The following is a 22527-nucleotide window of genomic DNA, read 5'->3' as shown; positions in this document are numbered from 1 at the left end:
GTTTAAATGTACCATATTAATCAAAGCATTTACTGTGATTTTGCTGGAATTTAGTAGCAGTTTGTTTTTTAGTAGAAAGCAAGTTGCAAAAAAAGGTAACAAAATAAATGTAAGCGCGCGTGCAGACAGGGTTGCCAAGTTTTTACAACAAAACCCGCCAACTAGCCCTAAACAATAGCTTCTCGGGGGGTTCTCCAGGGGGAAAATGGCATTTTGGGGGGTAAAATGTGTGTTATTTTGGCAAGGTTGCCTGCTAAAATAACAAAACAAAAAATTCCCAGGGAACCATGAATACTGTATACAGTTTCAGCATTAATGTGAATAATGCATAATGTATAGTTACTTTTAATGACTTTACGATCATAGTAACCCACTAGTAATGGCTCAAATGTTACTACATCCTTCAGAAGAAATTATTAAGTGCATCATTATTCTAAAGTGAAATGCGTGAAAACTCCTGAGTATTGACAGAAGTGGTTTGTAAACTTTTTTTTTGAGGTTTTTGTAAGGTTTTGGATAGTAAGTTGATGGATTTGAGAACACTGGTCATTACTAGTGAGTAGCTACAGTATGATGCTATGATGAGCCAGATGACCAGTAATTCCTTTAGAAGGATGTAGTACATCAGAATTTTCATTTTTGAGAGACCTATCCCTTTAAAGGTCACCTGAAAACAAAATGTAAGTTTTTTTAGCTTTTAGTATGACTGTGTTAGCATTAAAGTTATGAATAAGCTTGTATGTTCCAAAACTATGACAAAATTTGCATTTAGAAGATATAAGCATTCAAAATTTACAGTCTCCCACTTCCTTTAAAACAAATCTCAGATTTTGGTGACATCATCGCAGACTTCACTTTCTCGTCAAATCTTCTGTCCAATCAAAATGCTCTTTAGAATCTAAAGCCCGCCCCCCTACACTGCTGAAGCTGCGACTGAAATCGGTCAGTTGTTAACACACATTTACTAATTTCTACATGGTGAAAGGCATATAGCACACTATATGTGATAGGAAACGATTTCAGTGTAAATATGCTTTCATTTGAGGCGAATAAAGTCTGTTTTCACGTTAGTTTCACGCACCGCCTCAGCGCACACACCCCAATGGCTCTGGTCTAAATTTAGACTCCAGACACGAGAGTGCAGCGCTGATCTAATGCGCGAGTCCACGCTGACAACAAAAATATCGACCCATTTGAGTTCTGCACAGAATGCTGCATTTCAAAGCGATATGGAGGAGATTAGGATGATAAACAGTTAGAGGAAACTGGCTTTACCAAAGGTCAGCTCTTGCGCTCTAGTCAAACTGTATATTAACAAAACGTTATTGGCTGTTTCAAAAAAGGGGAGGAGCTGCTAACAGCTGGAGCCGTTTCTGGGGAAATTATGTCAACACATTGAATAATGCGGCACGTTTCAAGGCACTTCAGTGGACCTTTAAGAATGCTCTGTAATTCAGCATGCGACAGTAATGTCACAACACATTTGTTGTTTATAGATCACTTTATACAAAATATGTTTTTAAAAAAAGCAAACAGCTTTACAGTTTCAGTGTTGCTTAATTAAAATCACAACTTCAGTTTATAAAGCGGCTCGCTGTTGTATTTACTCATAGACGTCTGACCTCGATGGACTGAACACAAGAAATGAACCATAAAAAAATGTACTTGTCAGAAAGGCAGGAACTTTTCTGGAAAGCTCGCATTGGCAAGCTGTTTCAAACTCTCGAAATGAAAAACAAACAAACTGTTGGCCTTACCTTGTTCTTCGCTTTCACTTAAAATATATTGGGTCTTTAACAGCTAAGAATACCTTTCTTCTTCATTTACTAATGAATGAGACTTGACTATGGGATTATTAGTACAGGCTGAGATAGGGTCTAACATATCTGGACATATGGACGTCATACATTTACTTGATTGCTATTAAAATAATTTATTATAATAATAAACCCTTTTGAATTGTTTTTGTTACCTATAATGTGATTGTAGCGGCGTTCGTAGAAGGGAAGGAAGGAGGCGGGAACCGGCGAATGTTCAACGACTTTTATTCAAATAAAAATAAACAAATCGAAAGTAACACGGACAGCTCCTCATGGACGACTGACCGCACACACATAACAAACCGTAAACAAAACACAATGTAAAGTCCAGGCCTGGTCCTCTCTCGTCTTCCACTGTCTTCGCTCCTCCTTTTATACTCCCGTCACTCCGCTGTGAGACGAGAGCGGTGTGGCGCGCAGCTGCCGCTCATTATCACTCGCCTCCGGCCCGCTCTCACGGTCCCTCGCCTCGCTGCTTGCCACAGTGATGAAAGGGGTTAACTTTTATCAGCTCAAGAAGACAATCTAAGCATCTTCGCACTCAGACTTTGTTGAAGTAACAGAGATAAAGCTTTAGAGACAGAGGAAGAGGAAACCCTGACAGTAGACAACTCTATCAATCAGACAAGCATGAAACAAACTCTCAGAGCTCTAACAACCCTTACGTGTAGAAAGCAACACACCATGATGTTCTGATACTGGATTAGATGTCTCACTCAGCTCTATGAGTGTGTGTAATGTTCAGCCAGAGCCAGGAATATGACTCTTGAATTTTTCAGTGCGTATAATGACATTATTCCCTAGTCTCTTCTGGGAGATTCTGCGACATTATTCAGTAGTCTCTTCTTGTTTCTGTGTAACTAATGATAAGTGAAGAAAGGCTTTATTAGGAATTATAATGGGATCAAAGTTAACGTTATACATTTTATTTGAAGGGGTTCAAACCATTACAAAAAAGAAATAGGACACAGTTTTTTTTCTTAAATTCATTTTAAAATACATCAAAATTGCTCTATAACTTGGGTAACAGAGTTGAATGGTTGATGAATGCAGTCAACACTAGCATATGGGTAAAACAAATCTTAAAATGGATTTACATAACATACTAAGGCTTCAAATTATGTTTATTCCTGTTTTTGTCCTCCTAATATGAGAATATATTGGGATTTTTCACTCTAATGCTTTATTTATAAAGTGGCCACTAGCTTTTTAACATAGTTTGACGAGATTTGGGTCCTGTAATTGCTCTACAGGGAGCATAAAATGATAGACATAACATTTAGACGATAGACTTAACATTATTTATGAGAAAGAGGAAAAAAAATAGGGGCATAAATGTTTTTACAAATAAAATAAAAAGAGCCTAGGAGCTCTATTAATATGAAAGGGTTAAGCACAAAATTTGGGTTTGCAACCATGTGCCAGTCCGTGTGGGTATGAGTATGTGTGATCTTGCATGCTTTTATCTTTCTGCTGCTGGCCACACTTTGATGGTGTGTGTGTGTTGCTTCTGTAGTTTCCATCCCTGTCAGATCCTGGTTAAAGGAATCAAAGTCAAAACGAGCCAGTCGTAGTGATTTGAGACCCGCAACAGAAGGGAACACTGAGCCAAGTAATTTCGCCAACGTTTATGAAACGGATGGTTTTGGAATGTGGCCTCATAACTCCTCAACGAGAGGATGAGACGGCCCTTCTGTCTGCTCTGGGAGTGTGTGTCTTACAATAGGCTGTTGTATTTACTCATCATTATTAACCAAAATAGTGCACATTTCTCAAGCAGCCATCTGGAAAGGAAAGGTGACTTTTGGTGCCTGGTTCAGCTGTATGCTGACAATTTATTTACACAAACCTTCGTTTTTCTGCCATGGTGGGGAATTCGGGGGGACAGTAATTTTTGTTTTGTTTTTTGTAAAACTGCTTAAATGGTTAGTTCACCCAAAAATAAAAATGATCACATAATTTACTCACCTTTAAGCCATCCTATGACTTTATTCCTTCAGTCAAACACAATCTGAGTTAAAAAATAAAATACTGGTTCTTCAATGGGGTTGATTTTGAAGAACTCCCAACCCCCCACCCCAAAAGAGTGCATCAGTCCATCATAAAATTAATCTATATGGCACCAGGTGGTTAATACTGTCCTTCTAAAGCGAAGTGATGTGTTTTTGTAAGTAAAATATCCATATTTATAACTTTATACACTATATCCACTAGCTTCCGTCTGTAAGTTTGGTTCTTGCAACTCTGACCCATCCACTGATCGACATAGAGAACTGAATTTCTCAGGATAAAATGTGCCACCGCTCCCCTATATTGGTATTCCCAAGTAAGCTCACACGTTCTGTTGAATTAATAGGAAATTATATGATTTCACTAAGAAAACATTGCCTAAGGAGACACCATTTTTATATCCGAAGCCTCCCTGTATATTCTTACAATGCAAACATCCTAAGCATGTAAAAGTCAGGAATTTCCCCTGCTTATTAAAAAGTTACATTCATATTCATTACAGCAGTGAACATCAGCTCAGCGGACGGATGAGACACTTCAGCGTATGTATTACAAATATCAAAGTGCGCATTCTGAAACTGGAATGAAGATTTATGCCTTGTAATCTGAAATCGCCTTACTGTTTGTTGTTCATGTATTTATGTTGTGTTGTCATTTTTATTTTATTTATACAGTAGGCTAACTGCAAATGTTTCAACAATGATTTCATTAACAGCATGCATTTCGAAGCAGTTAATGATTGCATTGCTCAATCAGGAAATTAAACACATGCATCATAACTTATTCAGATGAATAACGCTGACTGCTTTTTTTTAAATAATACATGGCAAACTTTGAATTTTAATACAATAAATTGCAATATAGTAACAGAGGGTATTCATATTTATTGAATAAGCTATTCAAATTGATTTCTGCTGCTGAACACAGATATATGTTAATGGTTAATATTTCCTTCATAATTACATGCATAAAATATATTTTGTTAGCTCAGTTACGCTACCTGTGTCAGCAGTGGGCAGTAGACATACCCACTATAACGATCTGTGTCCCACTTTATAGTAGGTGGCCTTAAAGGGTTAGTTCACCCAAAAATGAAAATTCTATCATTGATTACTTACCCTCATGTCGTTCGACATCCGCAAGACCTCCGTTCATCTTCAGAAAACAAAAGAAGATATTTTTGTTGAAATCCGATGGCTCAGAAAGGCCTTCATTGACACCAATGTCATTTCCTCTCTCAAGACCCATAAGGCCCTAAAGACGGATTTTTTTTACACATCTACTTTTTTTTATTATTATTATTATTATTTTTTTTTTTTTTAGAACATCATAACTGAACACTTAAATGTAGCTGTATTATGAAAAAATATTTTCAATTTTTTCTAAGTTGGCTGTTTTGTAAACTCATTTCATAAAGTCAAGAATTTACATCTGACATGATGAGCACACAGCAAGTGTGTGCTTTCTGCATATTAATTTCTTGCACTTCACACACATGGTGCTGGTTTTGCTGTCGCGCTTAGATGGGCACACCTCACCTCTCTTCCGTTTTTTCCTATAATCTGTGTTCACTCCTTTATTTTCTGTGGGTCTGACTCCAGATCCACCTGCTTGCACCGACTCAACCAAAGCTGCAGTGTGGGAAAGCTCATTATTCACTCACAGGGGAGTGGGAAACAAAACATTAAAAAAAAAACATACATCAAATAAATGTTTTCTCTTTATGTTTTGGTTCTGTGAAGCTGCATTTGAAATCCTACATAAAAGGTTTGGTTAAAAGCTAGGTATTTCACATATCTTGAATATATAAATGAGAGCTTATTTTGCTATCTGTGTCTATCAAAGATTTTAATTTGTAATTTGCCATTCATTCTGAACACCATGATTTTTGAAATGTGTTTGGTTAGAGTTAGAGCACTTTTAGATACACTTACACTTTAGAACTGGAGTTGATGCCCTGACATACATAAAATAAATGTTTTTATTTTGTGTCTGTACAGTTGCTTTTGAATAGCTGCCTATGAGGGTCAAATTGCCCCCAAAAACATCACAAATGTAATAATGTTCTTTGCATATGTCAAAAAACTCCAGCATGTTGAAACTTTGCATGCATGTTCATGATGATAAATGAGAAAGTCACAAAATATCAAGAAAAAAAACTACAACAAAGGTTTAATATTGTATCAGGTAGCTTAAAAACAAAACAAATGATAGGTAATTTTTACCATCTGTGGCTGACAAAATAGTTTTCTGTATTGAAATAAGTGTGAAAAAACTAAAAAATTTAGCTTCATATGGTAGGAAAAAAATAAAATAACAAAATATAAAAACATTTTTTAATTATTTTGGGTCAGTGTAGTTGCCTTAGAGCGTTAAAATAAGCGGGTCAAATTGACCCGCGAACATCACAAACGTAATGGTAATTTTATTTGCATATGTCAAAAAACACCAGCATGTTGAAACTTTGCATGCATGCTCATGATGATGAGAAAAAGTCACAAAATATCAAGAAAAAAAACAACAACATATGGACTAACCCAGCAGTTGGATTGTCTTAAGCAAATATTTAACCCAACCTTGGGATTAAAACAACCCAATAGATGGGTTAAAACAACCCAATTGCTGGGTTAGTCCATATTTGACCCAACGCATTTTTTAGAGTGTAGGTTAACCAGTATTTCCAACAACTAGAAAATCTAAACGGGTCAAATTGACCCGCAACATAACACAAGGGCTAATACACCATGGGCTACTAACCTTTACATCACATGTTCAAGCGATGTGACTATCGCTCACGCACATCGTGATGTCGATGTTAAAACAGAATATCCTTCAGCCCTAGTGTCAACAGTGTCATTATAAATGTAACTACAGAAATAAATTACAGATGTAATTACTTGCAGGTAATTTTTAAACTGTCAGAATTTCTCAGAAATCATGTATTGCACCTTTAAGACATTTATTATGATTATCACACTATTATTTTTGCAGGAGACCTTTCAGTTATTCCCCATAATAACACAGACCAACAATCACACAGACCCTTAAAGGTGCCCTTGAATGAGTTGAAACAATATGTTAAATTGTTCTCTGATATCTATACATAGAGGGTATGTTACTTATTTAAGGGTAAGAATTGTCCAGATACAGTTTTTCAGGTCCATTTACAACCCTATAAATTGTCCCTAGGATGTAATGCTCTGTTTGAGCCTTATTTGGAGAGTCATGAATATTAATGTTGAGCTCTGCTCTGATTGGCTTATTTTAGCAGCTCTCAGCAGGTCTGTTGTTCAGTGAAGCGGCTCGAGTCCTGACCGTCCTGACAGAACACAGACTGACTGAATGACACTTTAAGCAGAACATCTCAAATGGAGATTGATAAAATGCAGCTTACTTGTTTATTGGTGTTTTCAGATCATCCGCGCGCGAGAGAGCTCGCGTGCATATGGTTGCCAGATTGTACATGTTTAGGTAAAACACCAGATAGCATACGTGTTCTTTTCACAGAAAAGCTCTGATTGGGGGATTTAAATGACTAAAATCTGGCCACCACAAGCACAAACTCTCTTCTTTCCCTCAGACAAATCCAGTGGTTTTAGACTCGTCTTTTTTCGTCAACGATATTGCATGTTTATGTAACGTTAGTCACGATTTAGGCTACGCAGTTACTGTGATGTACTCTGAAATACAAGCATGCAAAAACATCATACTTCAGTTCTCAAAAATATGCTTGAAATGGGCCGAACAAACAAACGATCTTGAATTAAATCGTTGCGGTATCCGTTATAACATTAACCATGACTGTTGAGATTTTTTATCTGTGGGAAGGGTATGAAAGCCCTCACGTCCCCTGCACAGCCTGGAACATCACATGTCCATGAGCTGCCGTTTTTGCTATCCTCGAGTGTCGCTTGTTTTACCTGCAGTCCAGATAAATGGTAAATGGACTGCATTTATATAGCGCTTTTAACTGACCCATGGCCATCCAAAGCGCTTAACATTTTGTCTTACATTCACACACCGACAATGGTGTCAGCCAGCCATACAAGGCTGATCTCCAACGATTGCGTCACATTTGGCGTTGAGAATCACTTATTTTTCCGTGGTCTTTCATGCACGAGATTTACATCTGAAGTAGGAGGCAATGGTGTTTGAGACAGTCCATGTACTGAACTCTTATTATTTCACTATGGCAAGGTTAATTCAATTTTTCATTCTAGGGCACCTTTAAGTGATGAAATACCATAGATTTTAGTTTATTTGAGGACATTTCCAAATGTGACATCAGCAGAAGGTGTTGTCAGATCTAGTTTATTCTAACACTCTAACAAAGCAAACCCACACTCACATGCAGTTATACCTTCAATCTTTTGCCTTAGATAACAGGGTGCTGTTTTCATCTTGAGCATCTGTAGTGTTAATGTGAGAGCCAGTGCTGCTTTTATCTTTTCATTCAAAGGTAGAAACCGATAGAACAACTGAAAGAGATGAGAACGACTGTGGGAGATGGACTGAGATTGTGGGAGCCGAGAATAAATCCACAGGTATCTTAAGGCATGGGATATTTAACCATGACCTAAATTGGCATGCCTGAATATTGTGGTCAACTGTTTGTTTTAAACTATAACTCAAGATTATACATATACCAGAGCACTGCTATTTCACAGAGAGTTAAGGTCGGTTTTACCTAGTATTGTAGTACTCGAGACCGGTCTTGAGATCGGACTTAAGAACATTTTTTTAAAGGTCTTGTCTTGTCATTGTCACGGTTCATCAATTCAATAGCTGTGTCTCACTTCGTTAAATTTCGAAGGCTGCGTCCTCCGGAGGACACGTCCTGTGTAGGATGCAGTATACGAAGTGTCCTCAATCAGAATTAAAAGAGACGTCCTTTGTAGGACACACAGGCAGGAAGTATCACGTTGCTATGCCAACATGTTCGGCCTCGCGCTCTCACGCCAGTTTATATGAATGAAAATTATTTATAACTTAAAAATGACTATGAAATGTTTCTTGTCTCGACAGCAATGTACTGTTCTAAATGTTTAAACAAGCACTAAAGCGTTGTAATCCTGTTAACCACTACTATCTGTTTGAGGTAATAAAGCTTAAAAAACAAAAACAATCTTGAACTTACATTTTAAACACCATCCCTTCATTCGCATGTATATCTGGCAGTGGTGCAGTTTTTTAAATATAATATAAAAAATATATATATGACGGTTGTTAACGGCGACGCAAAGAATTGTGGGTTATCTCCAGCCGAGAAGGATACACCTCATGCACACTTCGAATTCCTGTGAAAAAAAGGACGCATTCGAAGGTCGCATTTGGAGGGTCCTACTCACTTTTTTGAAATGAGACGGCCTTATGACGTATGCAGCCTTCAAATGTGACCTCCAGAGGACGTAGCCTTCTGAAATGAGACATAGCTATTGTCTCCTTCTTGTTGTGTTGTGTAGTGGTGTTGGAGGCGTGGTCACTGATTGTGGAGCTCATCGTCTCCACCTGCTGCACTCATCACCAAGCCTATATCAACCTCTCTCTCACCTTCACTCATTGTCAGATGGTTTCAGTCTGTTCCTGGTGGTGTTCCATGTGTCTTTGTCTCTCGTGTTCCCTGGGTGTCCCGTTCCGGTTCCAGGAGGATCATTATTGTTGCAGTCTTGAGTGTGCTGAATAAACCAGCCCGTGGATTCTCCTGTCTCTCTTTATAGTGTGTGACAGTCTCTGTCTTGACCGCATTTGTACTCGGTCTTGTCTTGGTCATGGATTTGGATTTTATCTCAAGACCACAACTGCAAGGATAACCACATAATTGCTGGTGCATTGTTTGATTTAACATTATTAATGTGATTTGATGAAAAACTTACTGCTTAAAATGCAATCAATAACTTCTTGTAATGGGATGTCTTTTTTACTGTGCTGCCGGGTTCAAAATCAATGCAGCATCATCTCAAAAATGGCCACAATTTATATAAATGGCCAGAAAATTCTGAGATGTAGTTTTTTTTAAATAACAGAATATAATAAAGCAATATCACGAGAGCTGTTATCATGAATATAAGCGTGATTGCAAATGATAGATTTATACAAACGTTCAATAAACAAGTTAATATTAAATGACAAATTTTAAACTGTGTCTAATTCCTCAAAGTTTCATTATTAAATGAATCGGCTGTTTTGAACAAATGCTCTGTGAATGTTAAATTATGTGACTATATTAATGTTAAAATAATCTGAACGTTATTTATGAAGGTGTAATTGTACCAATTCAGATGCAACTTCTGTGCCAATCATTTTATTGTTATTGATTTGATTGTTAACAGCATATAGTGTCTTACTATTCTAATTACATTTATTCATTAAATATAAGACATTTCTCAGACAGTATGGATCTTTTAGATGAATTTAAGGAGTGCTGGTCTGGTCTTGGTTTCAACCCGACAAAGTCTTGGTCTTGTCTTGGTTTCGGCACACACTGGTCTTGGACTCGTTTTAGGTGGTCTTGACTACAACACTAGCTCTACCAAATAAAATAATTTCCTAATATTGTCAGATTTCTCTGTCAATCCATTTCAGATATACCTTGTCTTTTGCTCAGATGCGTTGTTGATTTTGGCAATGTGACGTTTACTAAGGTGTCTTGAAAAGATCAATCCCTGTTCTTTTCTCTTCTCTCCATCACTGACACAATCTTTTTTTTCTATTTTAGGTATCAGACAGGTGTGATTACGTCTACGTGAATGGCAAAGAGATGAGGGGACGGGTCCGAATGCTGGTGAACTTCACGTACGGTTACCTGAGGGCTCAGCTGGAGGTGAAGGTCTGGATTCCCAAACTGCCCCTGCACATCGAAGTTTCAGATACTGAACTCAGTCAGATCAAAGGCTGGAGGATTCCCGTAAACAGTAACGCACAGAGGTACGAATCTTTGCAACGGATTGAGAGAATACTGAGTGATCGGCACTCGCCTTGATTCTGCATACGCAGTGAAAACTGAGTTTTTTCAAAGAAATTAAAACACCTGTCAATCTCAAAGTTCTACACATCTCAGTGTGTTTGTGATCTGTTGTTGCCAGGGTTTTCATCTGGAGTCTGTGAATGTGCAGGTGGTCTGCGGGAAGATATTTAAAACCTATATGCTGTAAAAGGTGTTGTCAGATCTAGTTTATTCTAACACTCTAACAAAGCAAACCCACACTCACATGCAGTTATACCGTCAGTCTTTCGCCTTAGATAAAAGGGTGCTTTTTTTTATTTTTTATCTTGGGCGTCTAGTGCCCTGTTAAATTTGAGAGAGCCAGTGCTGCTTTTTTCTCGTATGGTTAACTTGATGTTGATAAATTAATATTACAATTAATTTATAAGTTCGTCCAGCAAACACCGTATTGATTATTAATTCTAAGAAAGGGATATTTTTCATGGCCAAAGAAAAATAATTCTTTCCAAGCAAGTACAGTGCTCAGAGCATGTGACAAGACCATAAATCATAAAAATGTTATAGCAAGCAGAGGATCAGAACTAAATATGAATTGTGCACAAGTTGTAATAACCCTTAAGGCGCCAGAGGGTTTTTCCTAAAACGTTCGATTTTGACATCTTAATTTCAAAAGACTATACTTAAAAGTGATAAAAGATAGAGACTTTCTGTAAATTAGAGAAATATTAAGGATGACCCAAAGTTTTTGTAAGGATTAGATTTTTCCATCTAATTGGCATATTATGACGTCATACGGTGGTGGCAATCTTGGATTATAACATTTTCATGAAAAGCCACATGTTTAAATGATAAAATGCAGCACTTCTTTCCTCTCAAAATGCCCCTCATCTTCTGTATGCTATATTGCACAATACTGAATGTTCAGGTAATTAGTAAACTAACTGTGTAAATCATTACTAATAAATGGTAGAAACAAACCAAATGCATGTAGCGGCGATAAACACTCCGACCCCAGGAAACAGTATTCCTACCACTGACATTGAGCAAAGGGTTCACCGCTTAGTGTAACGTTAGTTTCATACGGCTTAGTTTCACTTTCAGAATCACCGTCATCTGATATTTTCCTTCGGAATCAGGGTCCGGGAATAGAAGACCCAACACTTCATTGCGTGTAAGCTTTTGTTTGCACTGATTCGATGCGCTCTTGCTCGAAGATTTTGTATAGAATCATGATATTTTTTTGAGTCAGGGATGAAGTATGACATGTCTGCCATCTAGTGGAGGGGAGGTTACAGAATGAACCGGAAAACAGAAATGAAGCTATAGAAAATAGTCATTAACCATGAAAAGAATCATCAGCTTGTGATTTTCAAAGCACATCGTTAAAAGGATTATTACCGCTTATCCTAACCCTCTATTTAGTTAAAATATGAGATACTTGCATTGCCGTTGAAGCAGTTTCGTAAAGTTTCTGATTTGATGGTTCTGTGAGCCGATGGGGTTGAAGTTGTAATTGATTTCTTCTGCGTTGACTGAAGAAGATATGATGAATTTGCACGGTTAGTTCAACTCGTGGTCGAGAAAGTTGCACATGGCTTGAGGTGTTTGTCCGCGACTGTGGGATTGGACCAGGTTTCCGGCCACACACCCGCACAGCAACCAGGAGAAGCAGGAAGGAAGAGAGAGTAGGATCAGTGTGGGGACCTTTTACCTCTAAAGATGGCCTCTCCTCCAAGGGGTCAGTGCACCAATCGTACTTGCAGATGCAGATCATTTGCATACAGATTGGTTGCTGATGAAGAAACAATTAAAGATTCTTGAAATACTAATATGTTGCACAGGTATCAACATATCATATACACAATCATTCAGATCTTTAAAGTACAACTCTGTAGGCACTAAACAAGGTAATGCTGAGGTTACATTAACTGCTGGTTCTATCATAAAACATGCATAAAAACAAAATGGCATATGAGAGTACCACTTCACAAGAAAGGAATAATCATACACACAATGGCCCTCATTTATCAAAGTTGCGTACACCAAATTTCCAGCGTACACCCAAACCCACGGTGACTGAGATTTATCAATATGGACGTTGGCGTACGGCACGCTCAAATCCTACACCAGCTCAGGAGGTGGTGTACGCACGTTTGGAGTTAGTGCGAAAATGTGCAGAAAAACAATTCCTAACACCACAAAATGCACTGACAAAGATATGCTATATTATGACCCACTGTGAAAAACAACAACAACATAGTAATTATAAACTTCAGTGTTCATTTTTGTGCAACATGGACAATGTTTTTGATTTGTAGGCATATGTATTCCTTCAGTTGCGAGCCTGTGCGCTTTACCTGACATTTCAGGGTTAGGCCCGACAGCTGCGCACGAACTGGAACTGAATAATTCAGACTGACAAAATAATAAAAATAACATTCTTCTTCTTTTAAATAATAATAATAAGAAGAAGAAGAAGAATCTTACAAATTTTCATGCAGTTATTAATGTGAATGAATGGTACTCCACATCACATCTTCATCACTAAACCCCAATACATGTGCCGTGATATGAAATTAAATGCTAATTGTTTCAAAACACCTGCTGTAAAATAATGCATTGTGATGGTAATTTCTCATCCAAACAGCTATTTAAACTATTGGAATGCGCTTCTCAACCCCCACACTATTAACAGTACTTGTAATTTGGGTCCATATTTTGTTTTTGTGGGCGTCTTTAATCCCACTCTTTAAAATCCCAAGTAAAACTATTTCGTTTTTTTTTCACCTGGTGATGGTCTCGATCTCCACGTAGGAGAAGTTTAGCTTCTTTGCCATCTTCCGTGTGTCCATGGCGTAAAATGAGGCCGTGGGGGAGGCGGAGACTTGAATATATAGGGGCGTGTTATTCTAATGACGATCGTTTTCAGCCGCAGCATTTATCAAGGGCAAGTATTGCGTACACCTGGATTGCAGAGGAGCGCACAGCTTCATAAATCAGGCGATGAGAGCATAATCTAACGCCAACATATACGCCCGTTTCTATGCAAGATTAATAAATGAGGGCCGATGTGCTGGTATGCATTTTCATTTATAGATCAGTTTATCTATACATTAATGCAGGGAATTCTGTTTTAAGGGCCATGGGTCTTTCCTATGGCCTTTGCTTTTCACATTTTTTCAAGCTATAAACAACGTCTTATCTGATGGTAGCCCTGGTAACTGAGTTCCTTCTTGCCCTATGTGGCATTTTGGGTAATGGTTCCATAGCCCCAGAGTGAGTTTTAAAGATTATTTGTTACAAATAATAATTGCAAAAATAATTGTCTGATTTGTCTTGTGTAGCTGCTTTTCCACTGTTGGCCCGAATAAGAATGGTAAGGAATGGTTCCAGTTATGTTTCTACTTGAGTCTGGTTGAATTAAACACCATTCTCGGCCCAGTATTCTCTGCACGGTTGGCTAACCATGTTGAACCATGCTGGTAGAATGCATTTAGTGATTTTGCCACTCAGGATTGGTCACTTGTATGTTGACCTGGCTAACAGTTTCTCTGTAGCTGGCTATAATTAATAAAATAAAAAATAAAAATCTGATCATACACCATAATGCAGTCTCTATTCACATCTCATATCATCAGTAAAACGTTGCGTTACCAAGGGACCGACTGGCACATTTATATTACCTTACAAAGAACGACCATTATCCGCCATTATTAACCATTATCACAGTGGAAAATGTAACCGTATGTGTTCAGGATGGCCCTGATTTCCACAAAATGGAACGATTAAGCAAAGAGAATGGTTTGGCCCAGTAGTGGAAAAGCGGCTTATGTGTGTGTGGTCCTGGTAAACCCTACGTTGTGGGGAACAAATGTCTTGGCAGTGTTTCCGACAGGATTTTGTGAAAACTGCAGTGGGTGGACCTCTGTCACTCTAGGGGGGTCCAGTGCCACGTTCCCCCGTAAGAGAATTTAAAAGTTAAATTTGTCAGTCTAGTGCACTTTGTGAGTTCAAAAATTAAGAGATCCAACCCATATTCAGTGTGCAAATTGAACATAAAAGGCATTGACTTGTACCTGAACTTTAAAGGTGCCTTAGAATGAAAAATTGAATTGACCTTGACAGTGAAATAATAAGAGTTCAGTACACGGACATCACATACTGTGAGTCTCAAACACCATTGCCTCCTACTTCAGATGTAAATCTCATGCATGAAAAACACCATGGAAAAATAAGTGATTATCAACATCAACCATGACGCAATCGCTGGGATCATTAATATGTACGCCCACAACATTTGCATACATCCGAACATGTTCATTGTCAGGCGGAACTGATGGAGCCGAATCATTGAGAAAACAAGCGTCACACGAGGATAACAAAGGCAGATCATGGACACAAATGTCATGTTCCAGGCTGTGCAGGGGACATGAGGACTTTTCAAACCCTGCCCACAGATAAAAAATGTCAACAGTCATGGTTGATGTTTATAATTGGATACATTATAATCGTTAATTCAAGATCGTTCGTTTGTTTGGACCATTTCAAGCAAGCTTCGCTCAGCGTCTTGAACTGAATAAAGTGGCCATTACAACCTTATTCATGCAAGCAGTCCACTCATTCTCCACTTATTGACTGTTTAAACAATTTCTGATTAAATTGAAAATTTCTTCGAGACAGCATTGTCTAGATAATGGAAGATGCTAGTACAGTAACAGTAGGAAACTCCAAGTACCATACAAAACTAAATAGTGTGTCTAATGACAAAGGTTCATATTATTTTGTATTACAAAATACAACCATAGATACATTACTTACAGATCGTTCACTCGATCCTTCTTGCAAACGTATAAGTTAAAACGATTTCATTTGACAAGGCTATTCATTTTGTAAAAATGTATATATTTATATTTTTGAGAACTTAAGTATGATGTTTTTGCATGCTTGTATTTTAGAGTACATCACAGTCACTGCGTAGCCTACATTGTGACTAATGTTATATTAACATTTAATATCGTTGACGAAAAAAGACGAGTCTAAAATGTAGTTTAAAAAATAAAAACTTGAACAAAAACCACTGGTTTTGGTTTTGTCTGAGGGAAAGAAGAGAGTTTGTGCTTGTGGTGGCCAGATTTCAGTCATTTAAATCCCCCAATCAGAGCTTTTCTGTGAAAAGAACACGTATACTATCCGGTGTTTTACCTAAACATGTACAATCTGGCAACCATATGCACGCAAGCTCTCTCTCGAGCGCAGATGATCTGAAAACACCAATAAACAAGTAAGCTGCATTTCAGCAATCTCCATTTGAGATGTTCCGCTTAAAGTGTCATTCAGTCGGTCTGCGTTCTGTCGGGACGGTCAGGACTCACGAGCCGCTTCGCTGAACTGAGCTGAGCTGTGAGCTGCTGAAATAAGCCAATCAGAGCAGAGCTCAACATTAATATTCATGACTCTCCAAATAAGGCTAAAACAGAGCATTACATCCTAGGGACAATTTATAGGGTTGTAAATGGACCTGAAAAACTGTATCTGGACAATTTTTGCCCTTAAATAAGTAACATACCCTCTATGTAGATATCAATTAAACATTGTTTTAACTCATTCTAGGGCACCTTTAAAGGGGCTCAAACCTGTTTTCTGTTCTGATATAGTGTATCGGTCTACATTACACTACATTACTTACTGTGAACCGGTATTGACAATTGAACCTACTGAGCTGATCAGGTACTGATCACGTGAGCGAAGTATGCACTTCTGTTTGCACAGCACAAACAGTCTTCTGATAAGGACACAAAATCGTATCACTGTAGGATTGAAAATAATCAAAGATATTTGAAAATGAACAAAGACATTTTGCTTCATTGTTTCAACCCACATCTTACCACGCGGGCCATTTGATAGTCCCCAAGGCCTGTAGGCCAAAATGTGTATCACACCCAGAGCTGGATTAACGCAAAGGCAAACTAGGCACGTGCCTAGGGCCCGATTGGAAGGATGGGGCCCAGACAGAGGGACAAAAATAATAATAATAAAATAAAAATTAAATTAAATGTACAAATGTCCTATCTACAATTTATTTCAATATTTATTAATTAACTAAAAATAGTGACGATATTTATCTTAACCAGACTGTTAAATCACGTTACATTAACGCCAGCCAGTTAAGTCCGAGGAGACGTCAGTGGCGGTCAGAGCGGGACAACAAAGCTAGCAGGCAGGTGTGTTTTGAGTAGGTTAAAATTCAAGATGCTTTCGGGTGCGGCAAAATGTAAAAAGAAGAAAAATTAAGAGGAACAAAAGAAGAGACAGCGCTGGGCTTTACAGAAGTTTCTGTGAAACTGCTCGAGTCAGCAGAGCCAGAGGCCGAGCCAGGCCCGGAGACACGGCTCGAAGATGCGGCAGAAAATATTCCCAGTACACAAAGTTTGGCACAATGTGGTACCAGTTGGTAGCCTAGAAATCTAGACGCACCCTAGCGGCAGCAAATCTAATCTGCCCGCGAGTGTCGTCTAGCAACTCTCAATAACCTTCTGAGCTGTATTCACCTAACTCTTGCTGGGCCAATCACATCGTGTATAGAGTTGGTGGGCGAAGCCATAATGACGACGGCCGAGTTGCGTCCATCCTTATATTTATTATTATTTATTGTAAGGCAGTTTCTAAATGGATGGTCTTGATGAATGTAAAGGGGTCATGTTTGCCTTCTTGTTCTTAATTACAACACTTATAAATGTTGTAAGCTGTTGTATTTTGCAGAAAATATTAATTAAATGTGTTGATTAAATAGGAGCAAATAAGATAAATTTATTTGTTTACATAGTTTACTGACACCTATTGGTTATTTACTGGTACTACTGCCTTAACAATAACACTCCCAATGAATGAGGAATAATTTAACAGCATTTAATAGAGCCGTGTAATGACGTATAAATAATAAATATCAAAAAATATACAACATAACCAATTTGTAACCAAATACTAGACTATATGAAATGTGAATTAACTTTTATTAGGAACTTTTGGTTTCAGATTTCAATTCATAAATAACATCGACGGAGGGGGCCCAAAAAACAGCCTGCCTACTGTAGTCCATTTATTTAATCCGGCTCTGATCACACCTTTACTACAGTGGGGGAAGTTTTAATTATCGGGTTGGTCAGTTTGAATGTCTCAATTTGGATTTAGTTACATGGTCAAGAAATTGATAAAAGAATATTGTAACTGGTAATCTGTCTGTTATTCTCTGTCTCTCTCTTCTTGGGGCTTGCTCTTTTTCTCTTCTTCTTCTCTCTCTGCTCTTGATTCTGTGGCTCTCTCTTCTTGGGGCCTGCTCTTTTTCTCTTCTTCTTTCTCTCTGTGGCTCCCTCTTCTTGGGGCCTGCTCTTTTTCTCTTCTTCTTTTCTCTCTGCTCTTGATTCTGTGGCTCTCTCTTCTTGGGGCCTGCTCTTTGGCTCTTCTTCTTTCTCTCTGTGGCTCTCTCTTCTTGGGGCCTGCTCTTTTTCTCTTCTTCTTTTCTCTCTGCTCTTGATTCTGTGGCTCTCTCTTCTTGGGGCCTGCTCTTTGGCTCTTCTTCTTTCTCTCTGCTCTTGATTTTGTGTCTTTCTTCTTGTGGCCTGCTTTTTGTCTCTCTCCCCATCTCTTTCTCTCTCCCTTCATACCTCTCAGGGAACATATGTTGGGTACGATCAATGGTATGAGTTTTTATCATCTCATCCATCTCTTATGTAACTATTTTAAGTGTAACCATAACAAGATTTTGTTTTTGACAAGATTGATGATGTGTTAACTAGTTCTGATTTGGTATTAACTTTGAAGTGCTAACTATTGCAATACAATATCGTCACACTATAGCAACGCTCCCCCACATATTTTGCTATTGTAACTGCATGGGTGGAAATAGGCCAGAATCAGACAGTTTCCTACCATCTTGCTAATAAAGTTTCTTTAGTCGTTCAGCCTAAACCACAGTGGGCGGACCACCCTTACATCACAATTTCGACTTTAGTTTGTTTGACAGCAATGGTGCTAAACTCTAGACTAGGGTAAACCCAGCCTGATCTGCTGGGGATTTTATTTTACTTGTCAACTCAGTCTGGAAACCGGTATATTCTTTTTTTACTGCTTCTGTTACACTTTTTCAGGAAACAATCGCAGACTGACTTATTCACCTGGCGTGTTATTGGTGGGTTTAACAGGATGACAGATAGAGAAATGATGGGTCGTTGCCCGTTGATCACGCCCCCTTGTGGTCTGATTGGTTGATAGACTATCCAATTGAGTACAGAGTTATTCTAATAATGCCTGTTGATCACGCCTCTTGTGCAGTGGAAAATACAGAGCAGACTCCACAGACCAATGTTCAATTTAAAATTGAGCTTTACTCAGCAAAACTCTGATAAAACATAAATAACATAAAACACCATTTTATGTTATTATGAGAAGTTTAAATATATTTGTTGGCCGCCACAGTCTAGTTAATGAATGGGAAGCACTGAAATTTGTATGTGTCATGGCCCCACAAATAAATCAATGATGTATGGGAAACTGCCTATAGATACCAAAATTTGCTAAACTTTTTTTTTTTTTTTTTTGGACCCCATGATGAAAACAGCTTAGAAATCACACTAAGCAATGGTTTTTGAAAACGTAAAAATGCAGAAAGTTGTGATGGGAACTGGAATTTACAGTTTGTACAGTGTAAAAATCATTATATCTATATTATATCCCCATAAAACATGGAAACGTCTATAACCCAGAGCGAGACGCAGCACCATGGTTTTGACGCTATAGGAACACTTTGCGCGAGCCATGACACAACATTTAGTTCCACTGGAAAGGGAACTAATGCTGAAAATCCTGCAGGTAGAAACTTAAAAGAAAAGTTAAGAAAATTATCCAACACTTGGCATAGAAAAGGAGGTACCTATCCCTAGTGAGCACATGAAACTTTCAAAATGATCAGATAATTGAAGACAAATTGCAGCAATTTTCAGCGTAAACCCACAGAGTATTTCCAGGATAAAAACGGATTTTAAAAAACTTTAAAGGAGAAAATGCACAAAAATTCTCATATCGATTTGTACTGAGAGGGGTGCAGTGTGAAGAATGTGAGAATCCCCACACAATCACAGAGAAACAAATCTTACGCTGGCTCTGGAGTGTAAAACCATTAAACAAACTCTCTGTCGGGCAGTAGTGGCGTGAATCCACGATAAGGACGTGATACCAAATAATGTGATTTATGAAATATATGAAATCTTGCTACAATTTCCATTTATTTTTATAAATAATCATATAATCATTATTAGAGCAGTAGTTCATAATAAGCATTTATATTAATTTAAATCAGATGTAAGTTCACATTCATATCTGAGTATGAAAATACTGTCCAATTATTAATATGCATTGTAATTTGTTATAAAGTCTTATTAGGGTCGTTATAGTTATTAATTAAAGCTATAATATTGATTTGGAGGTGATTGATTTGGAGGTGCTTGGGTTGGCAAACATTCTGGGTGTGGTGTCTGTGAATCTGTAAAAGTAGGAAACCTTTGAGTTATGAAACAATCACATTAGGGGGTTGATCATTTTAAAGCTATTGCAAAAGCTCCTGGCTGCAATTTCCCAGCATGCACCAATAATATTTAGTTGTCATTCGAAACTGAAGTATGGGGATACATTTCACCTCTCTCCTTATAACCCACAGGGAAGCTTGGGCTTGTGAATTCAAAATAGAATAAAGTCAATATATAAGATTTCCTGGAGGTATGGAGGCAGTTTCCTCTACGTCTCCGTTTCTCCATGTCCCATGTGGAATGATTCACATTGTGTGTGAGAAGCTGAGAATACAGAATATAAAATACGAAGCTCTACATAGGTGAAATTTGAAGTTCCCGGCGGGTTGCTCTGGGTGTACATGTATCAGGTGGATTTTAAAGCCAAGGGAAGCTCTTGAGACGCTTACAAAACAGATTCATTTGAGAGTTTGAGCAAAGCCAGACGGGAGATCCCAGTGCATTGTGTGGCGGCATTCCTTCCCAAACTTCAACTTTTCGACAACATTAGTGAAGTACCTGACATGTACACTGTAGACTTTCCTTTTTTTTTAAAAAAAAAGGACGTAGGCAAGATATGCAGTTGAGCAGACTGTCAGTGCTCTGGGAAGAAGAGTGTGCTGACAGTGATGTGTTCATATCAATTTAGTTCTACAAAATATCTTTTAAAAAAAGTGAGTCTGTATTTTGACCCCCAGAGTAGGGAGTGGAGGGGAGGGAGGATTTGGCCTGATGTGGCGGGCCCCCTTATGCATTACATCCCTACTTGGGGGTGATGGTTTGCACCCTGGATAAGTATACCGCTGATTTACGGTATTACCAAAATAACTAATGGTATGCTGGTTTGTTAGTTGAAGAGCATTATTTCATAATGCCTATTTTGCGGTTTATGTATATGGATGCACATTGTAAAGCTATTAATGCTATTGAGTTGCTCTATGTGTGTCTACAGAATTAATATTGGATGCTAGTGTTGTAGTACTCGAGACCGGTCTTGGTCTTGAGGACCACTTTTGTACTCGGTCTTGTCTCGGTCTCAGACTTGGAGTACTCAGGATTTTATCTCAAGACCACAACTGCTGGGATATTGCTAAATTGCCAATGCATTGTATGATTTCTTTATTAACATCAATAGTGTGATTGGATGTAAAACTAGCTGCTTCAGATGCAATCAATAACTAATTTCTAATTTGATTTATTTATTGCGTCGATTCTGAGATGAATGAGGGATTGTGTCCAAATGTCACCAAAATGCATGCAAATGCTCACAAAATTCAAGATATTGTTGCAAAAAAGTACTTGTCTTGATCTTTTTTTATATAACGTGATATAATTAAGCAATATCAAGAGAGAGCTGTTTTGAGAATGACGGAAAACATAATCTTCAGTTTTTGTTTTCAAAAACTTTATTTTCAGCATTTTTTTCAGCATTTGTGATTTACCAATTTAGATGCATCTTCTGTACCTCTGCAGTGCAAAGATACATTTTGTTGCTAAGGATTTAATTTGATTTGTCTTTATGATCTTTATGAATTTAAGGAGTGCTGGTTTGGTCTTGACTCGGTCTCGTCTTGTCTTGGACTCGACGCACTGATCTCAACTTGGTCTCGGATTAGGTGGTCTTGACTAACACTAATGGATGCCAATTGCATATGCATATTGCAAATTTTTTTTTTTACATTTTTTTCATTTTTACATCAATCTCAGGGGCGTGCTGTCTATCTGGAGCAACGTGAGTTTATATATATACACTGGACTATATATATATATATATATATATATATATATATATATATATATATATATATATATATATATATAGGTCCTTCTCAAAAACATTGCATATTGTGATAAAGTTCATTATTTTCCATAATGTAATGATAAAAATTAAACTTTCATATATTTTAGAATTATTGCACATCAACTGAAATATTTTGGGTATTTTATTGTTTTAATACTGATGATTTTGGCATACAGCTCATGAAAACCCAAAATTCTTGACACTGGACTTCAGGCATTTTGACATTTCCTTCTCCCCAGTCTTCCTCCAGACTCTGGCACCTTGATTTCTGAATGACATGCAAAATTTGTCCAACAGTCCAGTGCTCCTTCTTTGTAGCCCAAAGTGGCATGACCTGGGGAATGCAGCACCTGTAGCCCATTTCCTGCACACACCTGTGCACGGTGGCTCTGGATG

General features: G+C 37.9%; 1 protein-coding gene across 2 annotated transcripts in view; it reads left to right on the top strand.

Moving 5' to 3' along the window:
• Positions 1 to 22527, top strand: part of si:dkeyp-14d3.1 (transmembrane protein 132C) — a 507611-nt gene that overhangs the window by 450329 nt on the left and 34755 nt on the right. For both annotated transcript variants that reach the window (XM_067413320.1, XM_067413321.1), the window contains one exon: positions 10546 to 10754. In XM_067413320.1, the coding sequence (XP_067269421.1) occupies positions 10546 to 10754 (209 nt within the window). The remainder of the gene's footprint in view (positions 1 to 10545; positions 10755 to 22527) is intronic.

This window comes from Pseudorasbora parva, chromosome 13, assembly GCF_024679245.1.
Source record: "Pseudorasbora parva isolate DD20220531a chromosome 13, ASM2467924v1, whole genome shotgun sequence".
Lineage (NCBI taxonomy): Eukaryota > Metazoa > Chordata > Actinopteri > Cypriniformes > Gobionidae > Pseudorasbora > Pseudorasbora parva.
The sequence above is the reverse complement of the archived record's forward strand: the minus strand, read 5'-3'. Positions and strand labels throughout refer to the sequence as shown.